Source organism: Micromys minutus, assembly GCF_963924665.1.
Source record: "Micromys minutus genome assembly, chromosome: 8".
In the NCBI taxonomy this organism is placed as follows: domain Eukaryota; kingdom Metazoa; phylum Chordata; class Mammalia; order Rodentia; family Muridae; genus Micromys; species Micromys minutus.
In genome coordinates this window covers 20,289,671-20,303,294 of record NC_137977.1, presented here as the reverse complement: position 1 = coordinate 20,303,294, position 13,624 = coordinate 20,289,671, and the positions used below count along the sequence as shown (strand labels likewise).

Below are 13,624 nucleotides of genomic sequence, written 5' to 3'. Positions count from 1 at the left end.
AGAGAGAGAGAGAGAGAGAGAGAGAGAGAGAGAGAGAGAGAGAAGCGCACGCGCACAGAGCTGGAGGTCTCCAAAAATAAAAGTGTTAAAACTTAGGAATGCTAACCTACACCATTAGTATACAGCCTATGCCTGTCCTGAAATATTGTGCCATACAAACCCTGTAAATACACACAATTAATGCTAATTAAGAGGAATAAATTTTAAAAGAAATGTTTAGATTAGTTCTGGTCATACAGCATCCAACCCAGACTTGAAAGGCCTGTGTGCCCCTATTTGCACAGTGCCCAGCCAGGCCACTGGGGTCTCCTCTGGGGCTTTCATGGGGGAGGTTCTAACCTCTAACCGCAGGCGTTCTATCTGATAGTGGCAGATGGAAACAGAAACACGGAGAACTGTGAGCAGAAAGTTAGAGCGCAGAGCAAACGTTCGGAAGTGGGCGGGTGTGTGTTTAAAAAAAAAAAAAATGGGTGGAAACCTCATGGCCAAGTTGTAGAAAAAAATAGTTGAAGTGTGCCTATCTTGGAGCGGGGCCCCTCCCTTCTGCTAGCGGCGCGGAGTGGAAGCCCTAGGTGCAACGGAGTAGCTGGGTTCGCGGTCCGGGAGTTGGTGACCCTTTCCTCTCCCCCATCCTCCCCCCCCCCTCGCCACAGTGCGCCCCCACCGCGTTTCTCCCCGCCCCGCCGCGTGGCGATGAGCAACCAGGTCAGCACGCCGCCTCCCGAGCGCCTCGGTGAGTACCGGGACTGTCCCGATCCCGGCCAGACGTGGGTCCTACTGTGGCGCACTGAGCGTGTGGAGTCCTAGCCAGGGGTACCGCTGGCCTGGCACAACTACGCTGGTCCGGTAGATGTCCCCTGGTCCAGAGAGGCCACCAGCCCTGCGATGGCGCGCTGTTTCTTTGTGTGGGGCTTGGGAAGGGTCTGGGACCTGAGGGAGGGAGAGGCCGAGCCTTCAGCAACCAGGCACCCACCCCACCCCCATTTGCCAGGAAAGTCGCGCGGTCAGGGTCCGCTTTGCACCGCGGAGCCCGGGCCTATGCCAAGAAAATTCCAAGAAACTTCAACAGTTCTTTTCTGGCCCACTGGCCCCGGGACAGGCGTAGACCCTGCTGGATCCACTCTCCTTAATTCTTCGGGAGTATGAAACAGCAAACAAACAAACAAGACTGTCTTTTTAAACGCTTTAACCTCTTGGTGCCTGGAGCCCTTAGAGTCGCCGGATATAGGAAACTTTGATGGGCCTCCCTGCCCTGCTCTTTGGGGCTTTTGCAGTCCGAAGTTTTGTTTTTAAAAGAACACGAATGTCTATCCGTTTCACTCCTCACCTCAGAGAGGAATTCCTCAGATCCCACATGCTGTCCTTTCTCTAAAACAACGATAAGATTCTAGAAACCTTTTTTAAATTTAAATTTAAATTTAAATTTTTTTTTTGAGACACAGTCATATGTAAGTCAGACTAGTTTGTAGACTGGACCAGGCCCTGTCGTCAAAGATGACTTTAAATTTCTGTTCCTCCTACCCCCACCTCGAAGGTATTGTGATTATGTGGATGTGGTACCACACAGTTTATGCCGTATTAGAGAGGGGACTCGGGCTCTATGCATATGAGGCAAGCACACTACCAACTGAACCACACCTCTGATCCTGCAAATACAAGTGGTGGAGGCCTCTTGGGACCCCTGTCTTGTGTGGCTTGGGGGATGTACTTACATTGAGGGTCGTGTGCTCTGTGACTATGTGCCCCATGTGTGTCACCAGTACATGCTATCCTATATGTTTCATGCATTAGGAGCACCTCTAATGATATCTCTTAGCTCCAGCATCCACAAAGAGTCTTCATGAAATATTCTCATGTGGGTTGTAAGACTGAGACACATATCAGTAAACTCTTTCGAGGGGAGGCCGAGAGATACAAGGTATTTACGAATGCCTATCGTCCTGAGATGAACTTCACCAGGGAGTATGCAATATGGGCCTCGCATGTATTTATTTCTGTGTGTATCTGACTCAAGTTCCTGTGTGTGGGTGCACAGCTACCTGTGTGAACACATTTATCTCATTGTGTGTGGATACACAAGCACTCGTGAACACATGCTTAGGGCCTGTGTTAAGGAACAGGAAGCTAGGACTACTGGATCTTTTTCGTCTCTGGCACCAAGGAAGCTCAGGCTGCAGACACTCGGGGCTGATGAGAGTCAACTGATTCCCCCAAACAGTTTTCTGAAATTTCCATTTCAGACCCTGCTTGGCTCAGAGGGGCAAACACCTTTCTGCTAGGGCTGGTAGGATTATAACCTTTACTTAGGTAGTTTACCAGATTACTTTACCCACTGAAATAGCTGCAAGGTCCCTGCTGTGGGAGACCCCTGGGATCCTGTTTCCCCGCTGCTAACTCAGACAGGATGTATCTATATCCTGTCTCCATGATAAAGCCATAGTTACTCAGAACCTCAGAGCAGAGAGAATGGATGTCCCTGTGTCAGGCCTGCCCTGACCTAGCAGGACTCAGGGATTCTTCTAGGCCTGATTGTCACTATTACCACCAGCAAGCTATGCACAGGCAGTTTGGTGCCTTGCCCTTGCTTGAAAGGGGTCACTGCTCAGTGTAGAGATGCCAGGTTTGGCAGCTTTATATAGAATCTGCTGTTGCTGGCAGAGGCGGAGAGTGTGAGGAGATGTGCCAAGTGAAATTACATCTCAGGCCTTGTGCAATCCCTCTAGATATTGGGAACATTTTGAGTCTCATGGGACTGGCACGGTAAATGCCCTGGACCTTTCCCAGGGTACCCTTGGTTGGGCAAGGATTTTAGAGGCTTGCAAAACACTCTGGAAAGCAGGGAACTATGGGTAAGAAGTGTCCTGTGTGTGCCGTGGGAAGTGGGTAACTGCTTCCATGGCGGGTGGGGAGTGTTTAGGTGAACCAAGTGGGTGATCTCTGGGTGGCTGCTGCAGCCATTTTCATAAGTGATCATTCTTATGTGATCATAAGATTTGGGGATAAAATGCCCTTCCCAGGGTGTAATCTATGAGTCAAATATTGTATGTGTTTAAAATGTTAAATATTCAGAAACTGTTCTCCTAAAGGTCATGCCAGTTTGTGTGTGTGTGTGTGTGTGTGTGTGTGTGTGTGTGTGTGTATACATGTTTATTCACATACATGAGGGTGCACCTGTCTATGCAGGCATGCAAGCAAGCCAGTTGATTGCCTCTGCTGTCATTTCTCAGGAGCTGTTCATCTTGTGCTTCCGACATGACCTCTCATTCTTCTGGAACTCACTAAGTAGTGAGAACTCACTGGGCAGACTGACTTGTCTGTGAGCACCTGGGGTCTTCCTATTTCTATTTCCCCAGGGCCAGGATTTCAATATACGATTGCCACTCCCAGCATGCTCACGTGGGTCCTGGAGATCAAACCCAGGCTCTTTCTTGTGTAGCAAGTACTTCAGGAACAGAGATATCTCTCCAGTCCTACACCAGCTCGTAATGTCCCGACCACTTACAGGTATAGCACATCAGTATGTGCTTTCTTGGTCTCACCATCTTAGCTAAACTGATGGGTGGGACTTGTGGTCACTTCGGAATATGCCTCTCTACCTAGAAGAGCGTCTAAGCATGCTTTATAGCTCTAATAAGACATACTATTACTTTTGGGGGGAAGTGCCTGCCAGAGCTCAGTCCAGCCATCTCCCTGTCTGTCCACGTGGGGTGTCACACCTGGGTGTTCACTGGTTTTGGGAGGAATCACAATATCGCAGTTTCTCAGCTCTCTCCTGTTGGTGGGAAGAGCAACCAACTTGACAGTATTAACCTGGAGCCTGCCTGGCAGTGGCTTTAAAGATGGTAAAAATGGCTTGCCCACGTGGGTACTCTGCTGCCTCCCATCAGCAGGTGGCTATTACTTCTTGCTCTTGACAGTGTGACAACAGTATTAGTGCTTTAGGCCAAGCCCTGGTGTGGACCGTGTCTAGACCACCTCCCCATGCACCCAGATGTCAGGACGCCCTCCCCTGAACACATCTGCTTGTCTACCAGGGGCTCGCTTGTAAAAAAAAAAAAAAAAAACCATCCTTGGAAAACAACCACTAAACAAACCTACATAGGGGATACTTTGCTGTTCCAGTGGGTACTACTTCTGCCCCTTCTTGGGAATCTGACGTCCTGGGTGGCTCTGTGTCTACCTTCTCTGCTTAGGGCCAGGCACAAAGAATTGTCAGGTGAGCCATTCAGTGACAGGTGATGATTATGTAGACCACACTAACACTCAGTGCTGGTATCATTTGAGGGCCAAAAGCCCCCTCAGGTGTCTTTGAGAAGCGCATCCCCATAGCTCCTAGGCCAGAACTTGACATATACTGGAAGGCCAGTAAATAAAGCATTGCAACAGGCAGAGACCACACCAAATGCAAGGCATTCAAAGCACACAACAGCTGGATTGCAGGCTTATCTCCCCGCACCCCCCCACACCCCGGCCCACCTCTCAGCTTGGCCTGGTGCTTCCTTTTGATCCATATATAATCTGACCTTCTGGGGGAGTGCTGGCTGCTGCCCTCAGGTTTATAAATTTTAATTTTTGTGCATTCCTCTAAAACAATGTTTTTTGTACAGTCCTTTAGCTATGGTAGAAAGAGACAATGGCCTCTTTCCCGCCTGCTGGCTTGAACCCAACCCAAGGCTCTGGATTCCATCTGGGGGTAGGTGGGGATTGGACAGAACCTCATCACAGCTGCTAGAAATCCCTGTGCATAGCTGTTTCCATGTCATAGGGAGCCCCGAGCTTGGGAAAGGGCCTGTTGTCCCTTTGACCTCTAACCCTAAGGCCCTTGCTCTTTCTATTGCCTTGGTATGCCATACCCTCACCTCCATCTGTCACCTCTCATCCATCTCCCTGTCCCCCACCCCCGTGTGTGTGTGTGTGTGTGTGTGTGTGTGTGTGTGTGTGTGTGTCTGCTCTTGATCCCCCCACCCCATGTGTGTGCGTGTGCATGCATGTCTGTGTACAGGCACAGATGGCATGAGTCCCATGATATGGAGGTCAGAGGACAACATGGGGTGTTGGTTTTCCAACCTTTTCTGAGACAAGATTTCTCATGCTGGCCCAAGAGCTTCCAGGAATGCTGTCTCTGCCTCTGTCTCCCTGTAGGCTTAGATGCCTAAACCTCTACCTCTGACTTTTATGGTTTTCACACAGCTTCTGATGACCCAAACTCATAGAGGTGTGGTAAACACACACTGAACCATCTCCTCACTGACCTCAGCAATTAGTCTAGACCGTCTGACCACAGACTCCTCTTGACCCTGCCTTAACAAGAACCTGAATGCAGAGGACACTGTACTTATCCCCTGCTCTGCTACTGTTTGGGCCGTGTATTATCAGGGATCCACATGTCATATTGCCCTGAGTCCCAACATGTTATAGTCTTTATCCAGTTAAGGGGATAAGGGCAAACTCTGCATGAAGGGTATATTCTGAGTATTGAAGATCTTCTGATAGATTAAACATCTCCTTGGCTGGGATGATAAACTAGTCAGTTGAATACTTGTCCTGAAAGCACAGAAGCATAAGTTTGATCCCCCAGAATTCATGTAAAACAGAAAAGGAAACAGTAGCACACGGTGGCTCACAGTGGGGATGCAGACAGGTATATGCTGTGGGACTCACTGGCCAGCCAGTTCCTCCTGGAATGTTCTAGATCAATGAGAATCCCTGCCTCAAAAACAAAGTGGATGCTACTCTAGGAACAATACTTAAAGCTAACTTGTGGCCTCTGTGTTCATGTATACACATGTGTACCCGTCACACACACCACACAGGTTTCTCATAGTGTGATGCAGGTACAAGCTCATGACTGCTCTGATGAGTGCCCACTCTCTCTCCAGCACCAGCTCCATCCTTGAGCTGTTCCGATGTTCACTGAAAACTTGCCTCCAAGGGAAGAGTATACAGACTATCAGGTCCTGTAGAGTGGGCAGGGAAGACCTCCCCACAGTGTCCTCCCTGTCCAATGGAATGACAGTGTTCCCTCTGAGACAGGAGAGCGGCCTCACTGAAGTGCTCCCCTCTTCCTATAGCACAGCCCAGCCCAGTACAACACAGCCCAGCCCAGCACAACACAGCCCAGCCCAGTACAACACAGCACAGCCCAGCACAGCACAGCACAGCACAGCACAACACAGCCCAGCCCAGCACAGCACAGCACACACAGCACAGCACAGTCCAGCCCAGTACAACACAGCACAGCCCAGCACAGCACACACAGCTCAGCACAGCACAGCACAGCCCAGCACAGCACACACAGCACACACAGCACACACAGCACAGCACACACAGCACAGCACACACAGCACACACAGCACAGCACAGCCCAGCACAGCACACACAGCACACACAGCACAGCACAGCCCAGCACAGCACACACAGCACACACAGCACAGCACAGCCCAGCACAGCACACACAGCACAGCACACACAGCACACACAGCACACACAGCACAGCACAGCACAGCACAGCACAGCACAACACAGCACAGCACAACACAGCCCAGCACAGCACAGCACAGCACACACAGCACAGCACAGTCCAGCCCAGCACAGCCCAGCCCAGTATAACACAGCCCAGTACAACATAGCACAGCACAGCACACACAGCACACACAGCCCAGCACAGCCCAGCACAGCACACACAGCTCAACACAGCACAGCCCAGCACAGCACACACAGCACACATAGCACACACAGCACAGCACACACAGCACACACAGCACAGCACACACAGCACAGCACACACAGCACAGCACAGCACACACAGCACAGCCCAGCACAGCACTCTCTCTAAGCCAGATGCTCCTTTGTGTTTAGATCAGTCATCCCCAACCCCATGCAACACCCTGCCCCTCAGTAGCCCAAAAGGACTGTGACCAACTGTTGGCTCTGCTTAACCCGCCCTTTGAAGTACTGGGGTGTCGCCTGTAACACAGTAAAGACTCAACCGGCTCCTGACCCGGCCTCTGCCCTTCCGTGTCTTCTCAATCAGCATTTCTTTATTCTCTGTTCCTCTGTGAAGTGCTCTGAGCAGTCCACAGCTGTGCCCCAGGCTTTGGCTTCTTTCTCGCCAGAGGCAGGCCTCTTCCTCTTCCTCCTCCTCCTCCTTCTCCCCCTCCCACCTCCCCCTCTTCCTCCTCCTCCTTTCTCCTCCCTCCTTCCCTTCTGCCTCCTCTTTCTTCCTTCCTTCCTCCTCCTTCTCCTTTTGGGAATCACTGTTTTCCTCTTCCTAAAGAATGCCTCCTTTTCTTTCTCTCCTCCTCCTCCCCTTCCTGAGGAATGACACTCTCTGCTTCCCCCCCATCCCCCTTTCCTCCTACTTTCCCCTCCCTCTCCATTTCCTTCCCTCTCCTCTTGCCCACACAGCAGGCTCCTGAGAGGTTCTGAGGGGAGCCAGGCCCTTGCTTTGTTGGATTTGCCCCTGGGGAGGGGGGGGGAGGTCTGTGATGTTCTCCAAAGGGCACTCCTTCCATTTCTGAAGAACCTCTCATTTTAGGAAAATGAATCTCAGGGATGCCTGAAAGGTTTTTTTCTTTTTCCTTGTCAGTTTCTCTCATTTTCTTAAAGCCATATCTCTCTTGGCACTTCCTTCTCTTCCTCCTCTCACAAGGGGCTACATAACTCAAAACAGAGAGGAGACACGCCTGTGAACAGTTATCTCATTTCATCCCTGAGCAGCCCCAGGGGAGGTATTTTTATCTCCCTTTTGCATGTGATGGCACTGAAGCCAGTGAGGTGACAGGGGACTTTGCAGACAGCCCTGCCTGCCCTCTCCTCCTCTCCTGTCTGCTCACCAATTTTACTGAGAGTGTGGATGAGGGTTTCAGCCAAGACCGCCCACCCTAGGACACAGAGTTCACAGTGCTGCTAGAGCAGAGGATCACAAAACCAGAAGGGAGAAAATAATCCATTAAGACATTTGTCTTTACAGCTATAAAATATATTGTCAGCAAGAAGGTATCCCCAAGAGCAAAGAATTGTGTCTCCGTGGTAGGCACCTGAAGTCCAAAGGTTGGGTGGGCTACTATCCCATACCTGTTTGTCCTTCTGTCTGTCTGTCTCTGTCTCTCTGTCTGCCTGCCTGTATACCTCCCTCTTTCTCTTTATTGACTTCTTCTGTAAAGAATCGTTTGTTACTGTTGAATGGAGGGGACTACACTATGCTGCAGCAGACATCCAGAGGCCAGGAGACAGCATGTGGAGGTCAGGGGACAACTCTCAGCAGTCAGGTCTGTCCTTTCACATTGAGGCACAGGGATCTCTTTCTTCTGCTGCAGTGTGTATTCCAGGCCGGCTGGTTCACAGGCCGCCGGGGCAGTGAAAGCCTCCTCTTTCACTGTAAGTGTTTAGATTGCAGACATGAGCCACCACATCTGTCTTCTGGTAGGTTCTGCTGATCCAACCTTCCTTCATTAAGCTAATACTACACGTGCTTTTACCCACAAAGCAATCTCATGAGGCCTTCTTTGGCTTGTTAACTGATGAAATTGGGTTACTCTTCATTTAAAAGTTTGAGACTTGTGGCTCTTTATTCCAGAAACAATGATATTGACTTAAGTATTGTAGGTCAGTGTTTGGAAGATGGCATGTAAGAGGACACTCTGTAGGAAAGACAGTGGCTCAAAAATACTTAGGAGACACACAAGCAACAACTAAAGGAGGTTAAAAGAGAGTTAGGCAGAAAGAACTGGCAGAGAGTCCTGATAGGCAGTGACCTTCCTAATGCTGGGACCCTTTAATGTATTTAGTCATGTTGTGGTACCCCCACCACAAAATAATTTCATTGCTAACTCATAACTATGTTTTGCTACTGTTATGAATCATAATGTAAATGTCTGATATGCAGATATCTGATATGTGACCCTCGAGGGCTCATGACCAATGGGTAGAGTCTAGGGTTTACACTGATCACATGTGTTTGGTGCATAGTCTAGTGTGCTGGCTACTTTTCCTATTGCTTTGATTATTTCTGACAAAAAGTCACCTAAGGCAAGAAGAACTGCTTCTGACTCCCAGTTCAAGGTGATTTGTTCACAGTTGGGAAGGCATAGAGGCAGGGCAAAACTAGTCACATTGCTACTGTAGTCGGAAAGCAGATGAGCACTAACAGGAAGTGGGGAAGGGCTATCTATAAACCTCAGTGCAGTACAGTCCTTGAGTGACCTAGTTCTTTTAAGGGTCCACAACCATCTAAAACAGCACTGTAGGTTTATGTTAAGGTGATATATGATTGGACAGTAGAGAGGTAGGTGGGGATTCCAGAGGCAAGATGGAAGCCGATGTGTCTGTTTCTCTAGCTTGATAAGGTTGTTATGATTATTTCTAAGGGTTTCTATGGGTCTAATTTATCTTTTTTTGGATGGGCAGTTTATATCTTTGTCCACTGGTCATAAGCTTATTGTGTAGAGGGTTTGTGGATTGAGAATTTAACATAAAAACCAGTTTGATAAGTTAATGGCTGTGGAGTCATGTTTTTACCTGGCTGTGAAGAATGTGGGCTAAGTTCTCAGCTGGTAGAGGAGCAGCTGGGAGGAGTGGTTTCAGTGTGGTGGTTTGCAACTCCGCACAGGAACTGGTAGCAGAGAGAGGGTGGTGTGGGGACTGCGTGGCAGAGAAAGATCCCAAGTGCTGGCACTAGCATGGTAAAAGGTTTCAACTTTTTAATATTTACCACAACACAGCACCAGTGAGGGACCAAGCCTGTAAGGGATGATCACATTTTAATCACCACAATCAGATATGGGCAAAGCCTTAGCCTAGGCACACAAAAGAAGCAGTGGCACATGGCAGAGGCCCACACCATCCAACTCAGGGAGACATATACAGTCTTTCATTCAACCACAATGCCCCCCATGTAGATGATATCAGTTCCAGGTTATAAAAGTGACACTAAGAGTTCAAAAAGTCATATCCACCATCCCCAACTGCTATCCCACCACCCCTACCCACAGGAATCATCAACCCTCCAGCCCTGATGCCAGATGTGTCTCCTCTTCCCCAGGACTTGGCCAGCTGCTAGGTTGGGTCCTTCTGCTTAACCCCAGTAAGACCCAAGGTCATCCCCAGAAGAAAAAGCCCTTATTTCTTCATCTTTTTTCTTTTCTTAATTTTTTTGGGGGGAGTGAGTGTGTGGCCTGTATATGTTCATGTATTTATGTGGGGGGGGCATGTGTGTATATGCATGTTCGCGTAGAGGACATTGGTCAGCTTTCTGATCTCCTCAGTCATTTCACACTTTACTTTTTGAGATAGTGTCTCTCATTGAACTCAGACTTAATGATTTGACTAGACTAGCTTGCTGAGACCCCTAGAGATGCCTAAATCCTGCACCCTGGCAGGCACCGAGATTATAGGTGTGTACCATCACAACTGGCTTTTATGTGGGTCCCAGGGAGCGATCTCAAAACCTCAAGTTTGGGGGGCAATCACATCACCAGCCCAGCTATCTCCTGAGCCTTTTTCCTTTTCATGTCACCGTGATCTTGTACATGTTAGGCACATGCTAGACCCACTGCCTTCTTTTGCCTCTTATAAATTTTAAGATGAGGTCTCAACAAGTCATCCAGGCAGGGCTTGAACTTGAGACTCTTCTTTCTCAACCTACCAGGTAGCTGAGACAAGAGACTACTAGACACAGCACAAAAGGGCCTCAAACCTTCCATCTACCCCTGGCGCCTGCATCTCCTCGCCCACCTTGGCTTGCTCATCTGTGACAGCAGCTGTTAATGCTGTGTGCAGACAGATACATAATGGCAGTTCGTAGTTGTGTGGGTCCTATCCGTGAGTCTACCCCCTGTAGCCAAAAGGGGAAACAGTGGGCAGATGCTCGCTAGAGTTGCTGTCAGGATGGAATAACGCCCTCTGCGATTTCCGGGAATAGCTCCATCCCAGAGCTACTGTGTGTGATGCTCTATGCAAGCATGCATGTGTGTGAGAGCATGCTGTATAAGTCACAGGACAGCCTCCAGTACCAGTCCTCACCTTGTTAGTGTTAAGGCCCCTTGATTTTCATCACAGTGTGTCCCAGGCTAGCTGGTCTTCAAGCTTCCAGGGACTCTTCTGTCTCTACCTTTCTTCTCATTGTAGGAGTACTGGGATTACAGACATGTTACCACACCCAGTTTTATGTGTGTGCTGGGGATTCAAACGTAGGTTCTCATCCTTACGCAGCAAGCACTTTACTTGCTAAGCCATCTCCCAGGTTGTGAGCAGTGCTGTCTGAGTGAAGGCTGTAGGAGACATAGGGGCACATGGATACTGTTGACTAGAACCTGGCTAGGAAGTCAAGAACCAAAGAGATCTGTATCCCATAGGAACATCTGGCCCAGCCTCACCTAGTTCAGACACATCTAACAGAGCTGGAATCCTTGCCACGTAACCCCGCGTTTTCAAAAGAAATGGCTTCCCACTTGAGGTCCTCATCCTATATCATGCACACAAAAATGATGGTATTACCTCAAATCTCCACTCCAGTTATTTTTTGTTAATTTTCTAGCACCAACAGTAACAAGTCTAAAAAAAATCCATCTTTGTTGAAGTACAAGAATACAAAAAGACAGACTTTCCACGTGGGCCAGCAGAGTAGGAAGTGAGAGGTCACCGAGGAGCCAGGCCACCTTGGAACCTTGGTGATGCGTGTCTTGAGACAGATGTGAAATGTGTGGCCCAGCGGCTCTCAGAGCCAGAGCAGTTAGTCACTGTTCGCTTTGCTCTCCATGCGGTTGCCATGGGCTTGGATCTCAGCAGATCCACCTAGATGTCTGATGTCTACCATATGACATTGTAAAATGTTCTCATCGTGGTTCACTGTTCACCTCTGTTGAGACCCCAATGTGTCAGTTTGCTAATTAATCCCAGGATGAAAACTCTTTGTTTGTTTGTTTGTTTCTGATTTCAGTTTTTTTTTTTTTTTTCAAGACATGGTTTCTCTGTGTAGCCCAAGCTGTCCTGGAACTCAATTTGTACACTATGCTGGCCTTGAATGCGGAGTTTTTCTGCTTGCCTCTATCTCCCTGGTGCTGGGATAAAAGGTGCCACTACCAGCTGGCTTATGAAGAAAATTCTTAACCTAACTTCAGCAATGTTGGGGTAATACCATAAAGAAAATTTGGAAAATCTTGGGACTGGTGAGATTGCTCAGTGTTGAAGAGCAGTCGTGAGGATCAGACCCCAAAACCTACACCAGGTGGCCCTTAACAGTCTATAACTCCAGCTCCAGAAGATCTGAAGCCCTCTTCAGACTCTGCAGGTACCTATACACACACACACACACACACACACACACACACACATGGACACATCCTCACATACAAATATACATTCACACGCACACACATTAATTCAATACTATTCTTATTTAAAAAGTAATAAGGGAAACCTGGAAATTTGAAAGAGAAGCTGGATAGAAAATTCTAGCTTGCAAACAGTTTATCCACAGATGCTGGTGGACTAGCTCATGTGCCTGTGCTTGATAATATGCAGGGTTAAGGTGGGCCACCTCGCCGTGGTTCTCCAGTCTGCGAAATGGAGATAATTAGTAACCCTACACACAGAGCAGCGGGGTATAAGTCATGGTCAGAATACAATGCACCCAGTTCTGTTGAAGAGTATTTTGTTGCACAGACTCAGCTTTGGGATCAAATTGCCTAATGTCTTCCTAGTACCTGAGTTAATATCTGAACAGGCATGTGGATATTTAAAGAACAGCTCCAAGAAGTGTGTACTCAGCCTGGCCTCAACCAGCTCTTTAGCTAATGCTAAGCCACACTGAATTTCTGCTTAACATAACAGAGCTTGACCTAGTTGAGTCAAAGCTGTGTGTCTAGGCTGGGGCTATAGGTTACTAGGAAAGGCACTTGCTATGCAACCAAAAGAAGCTTAATCCTTAGAAAAGCATGGCATGGTGGTACCGGTTTGTAACCCCTGTGCAGGGGATGGGTTGTAGAGACTAGTGGTTCTATGGGGCTCGAAAGAAAGTTTTGAGATCACAACTCCAGGCCAGGGGTGAGCCCTGTCTCAGACAACAAGATGAACAACGCCTGAGGTACAACCTGGAAGGTTCACCTCCAGCCTGAACACATACCCTAACGTACTCACAAGACTACACACACACATCATCATCATCATCTTCTTCTTCTTCTTCTTCATCTTGTGTTTAAGGAAGCAAATTATCTGTGTTTCTATGTTAGTTGAGGGCATAACTTGGCAAACGAATTAAGTCAAGCTGAACTGGAAAAACCTCGAATAGAAAAGTAGTGATGGGTGTGCAAAGTCCTTGCACTGTGCAGAGGTGGCCTGGCTTGCAGGGGGAGGAAGGCAATGTCATATTCCTGTGCATTCGGTGGGTGAGTTATGTGACTGGTGCCCTATCATGGAGCACAGAACCTTCCTGTGAGTGGGGCGGGCTATGGTCTAAACTCAGCACAACTCCCCGAATGTCCCCTCCATAACACCAGACCTCACATGTGCAGGAAGTAAGGAGTTTTAGAAGAAGAGTTTCCATTCACGAGATTGAAGGAAAGTTCTTTCACATAAACTAAGTACGTTTGTTTGTGCCAGGCTTTGGCAATTACCCTTGGGTCGT

General features: G+C 48.5%; 1 protein-coding gene across 1 annotated transcript in view; it reads left to right on the top strand.

Moving 5' to 3' along the window:
- Nucleotides 1-600: 600 nt before the first annotated feature.
- GYPC (glycophorin C (Gerbich blood group)) overlaps nt 601-13,624 on the top strand; it is a 32,808-nt gene continuing 19,784 nt past the window's right edge. Inside the window, exon 1 of the mRNA XM_080919734.1 lies at nt 601-733. Within this exon, the coding sequence (XP_080775860.1) occupies nt 694-733 (40 nt within the window). The 5' untranslated portion in view covers nt 601-693. The remainder of the gene's footprint in view (nt 734-13,624) is intronic.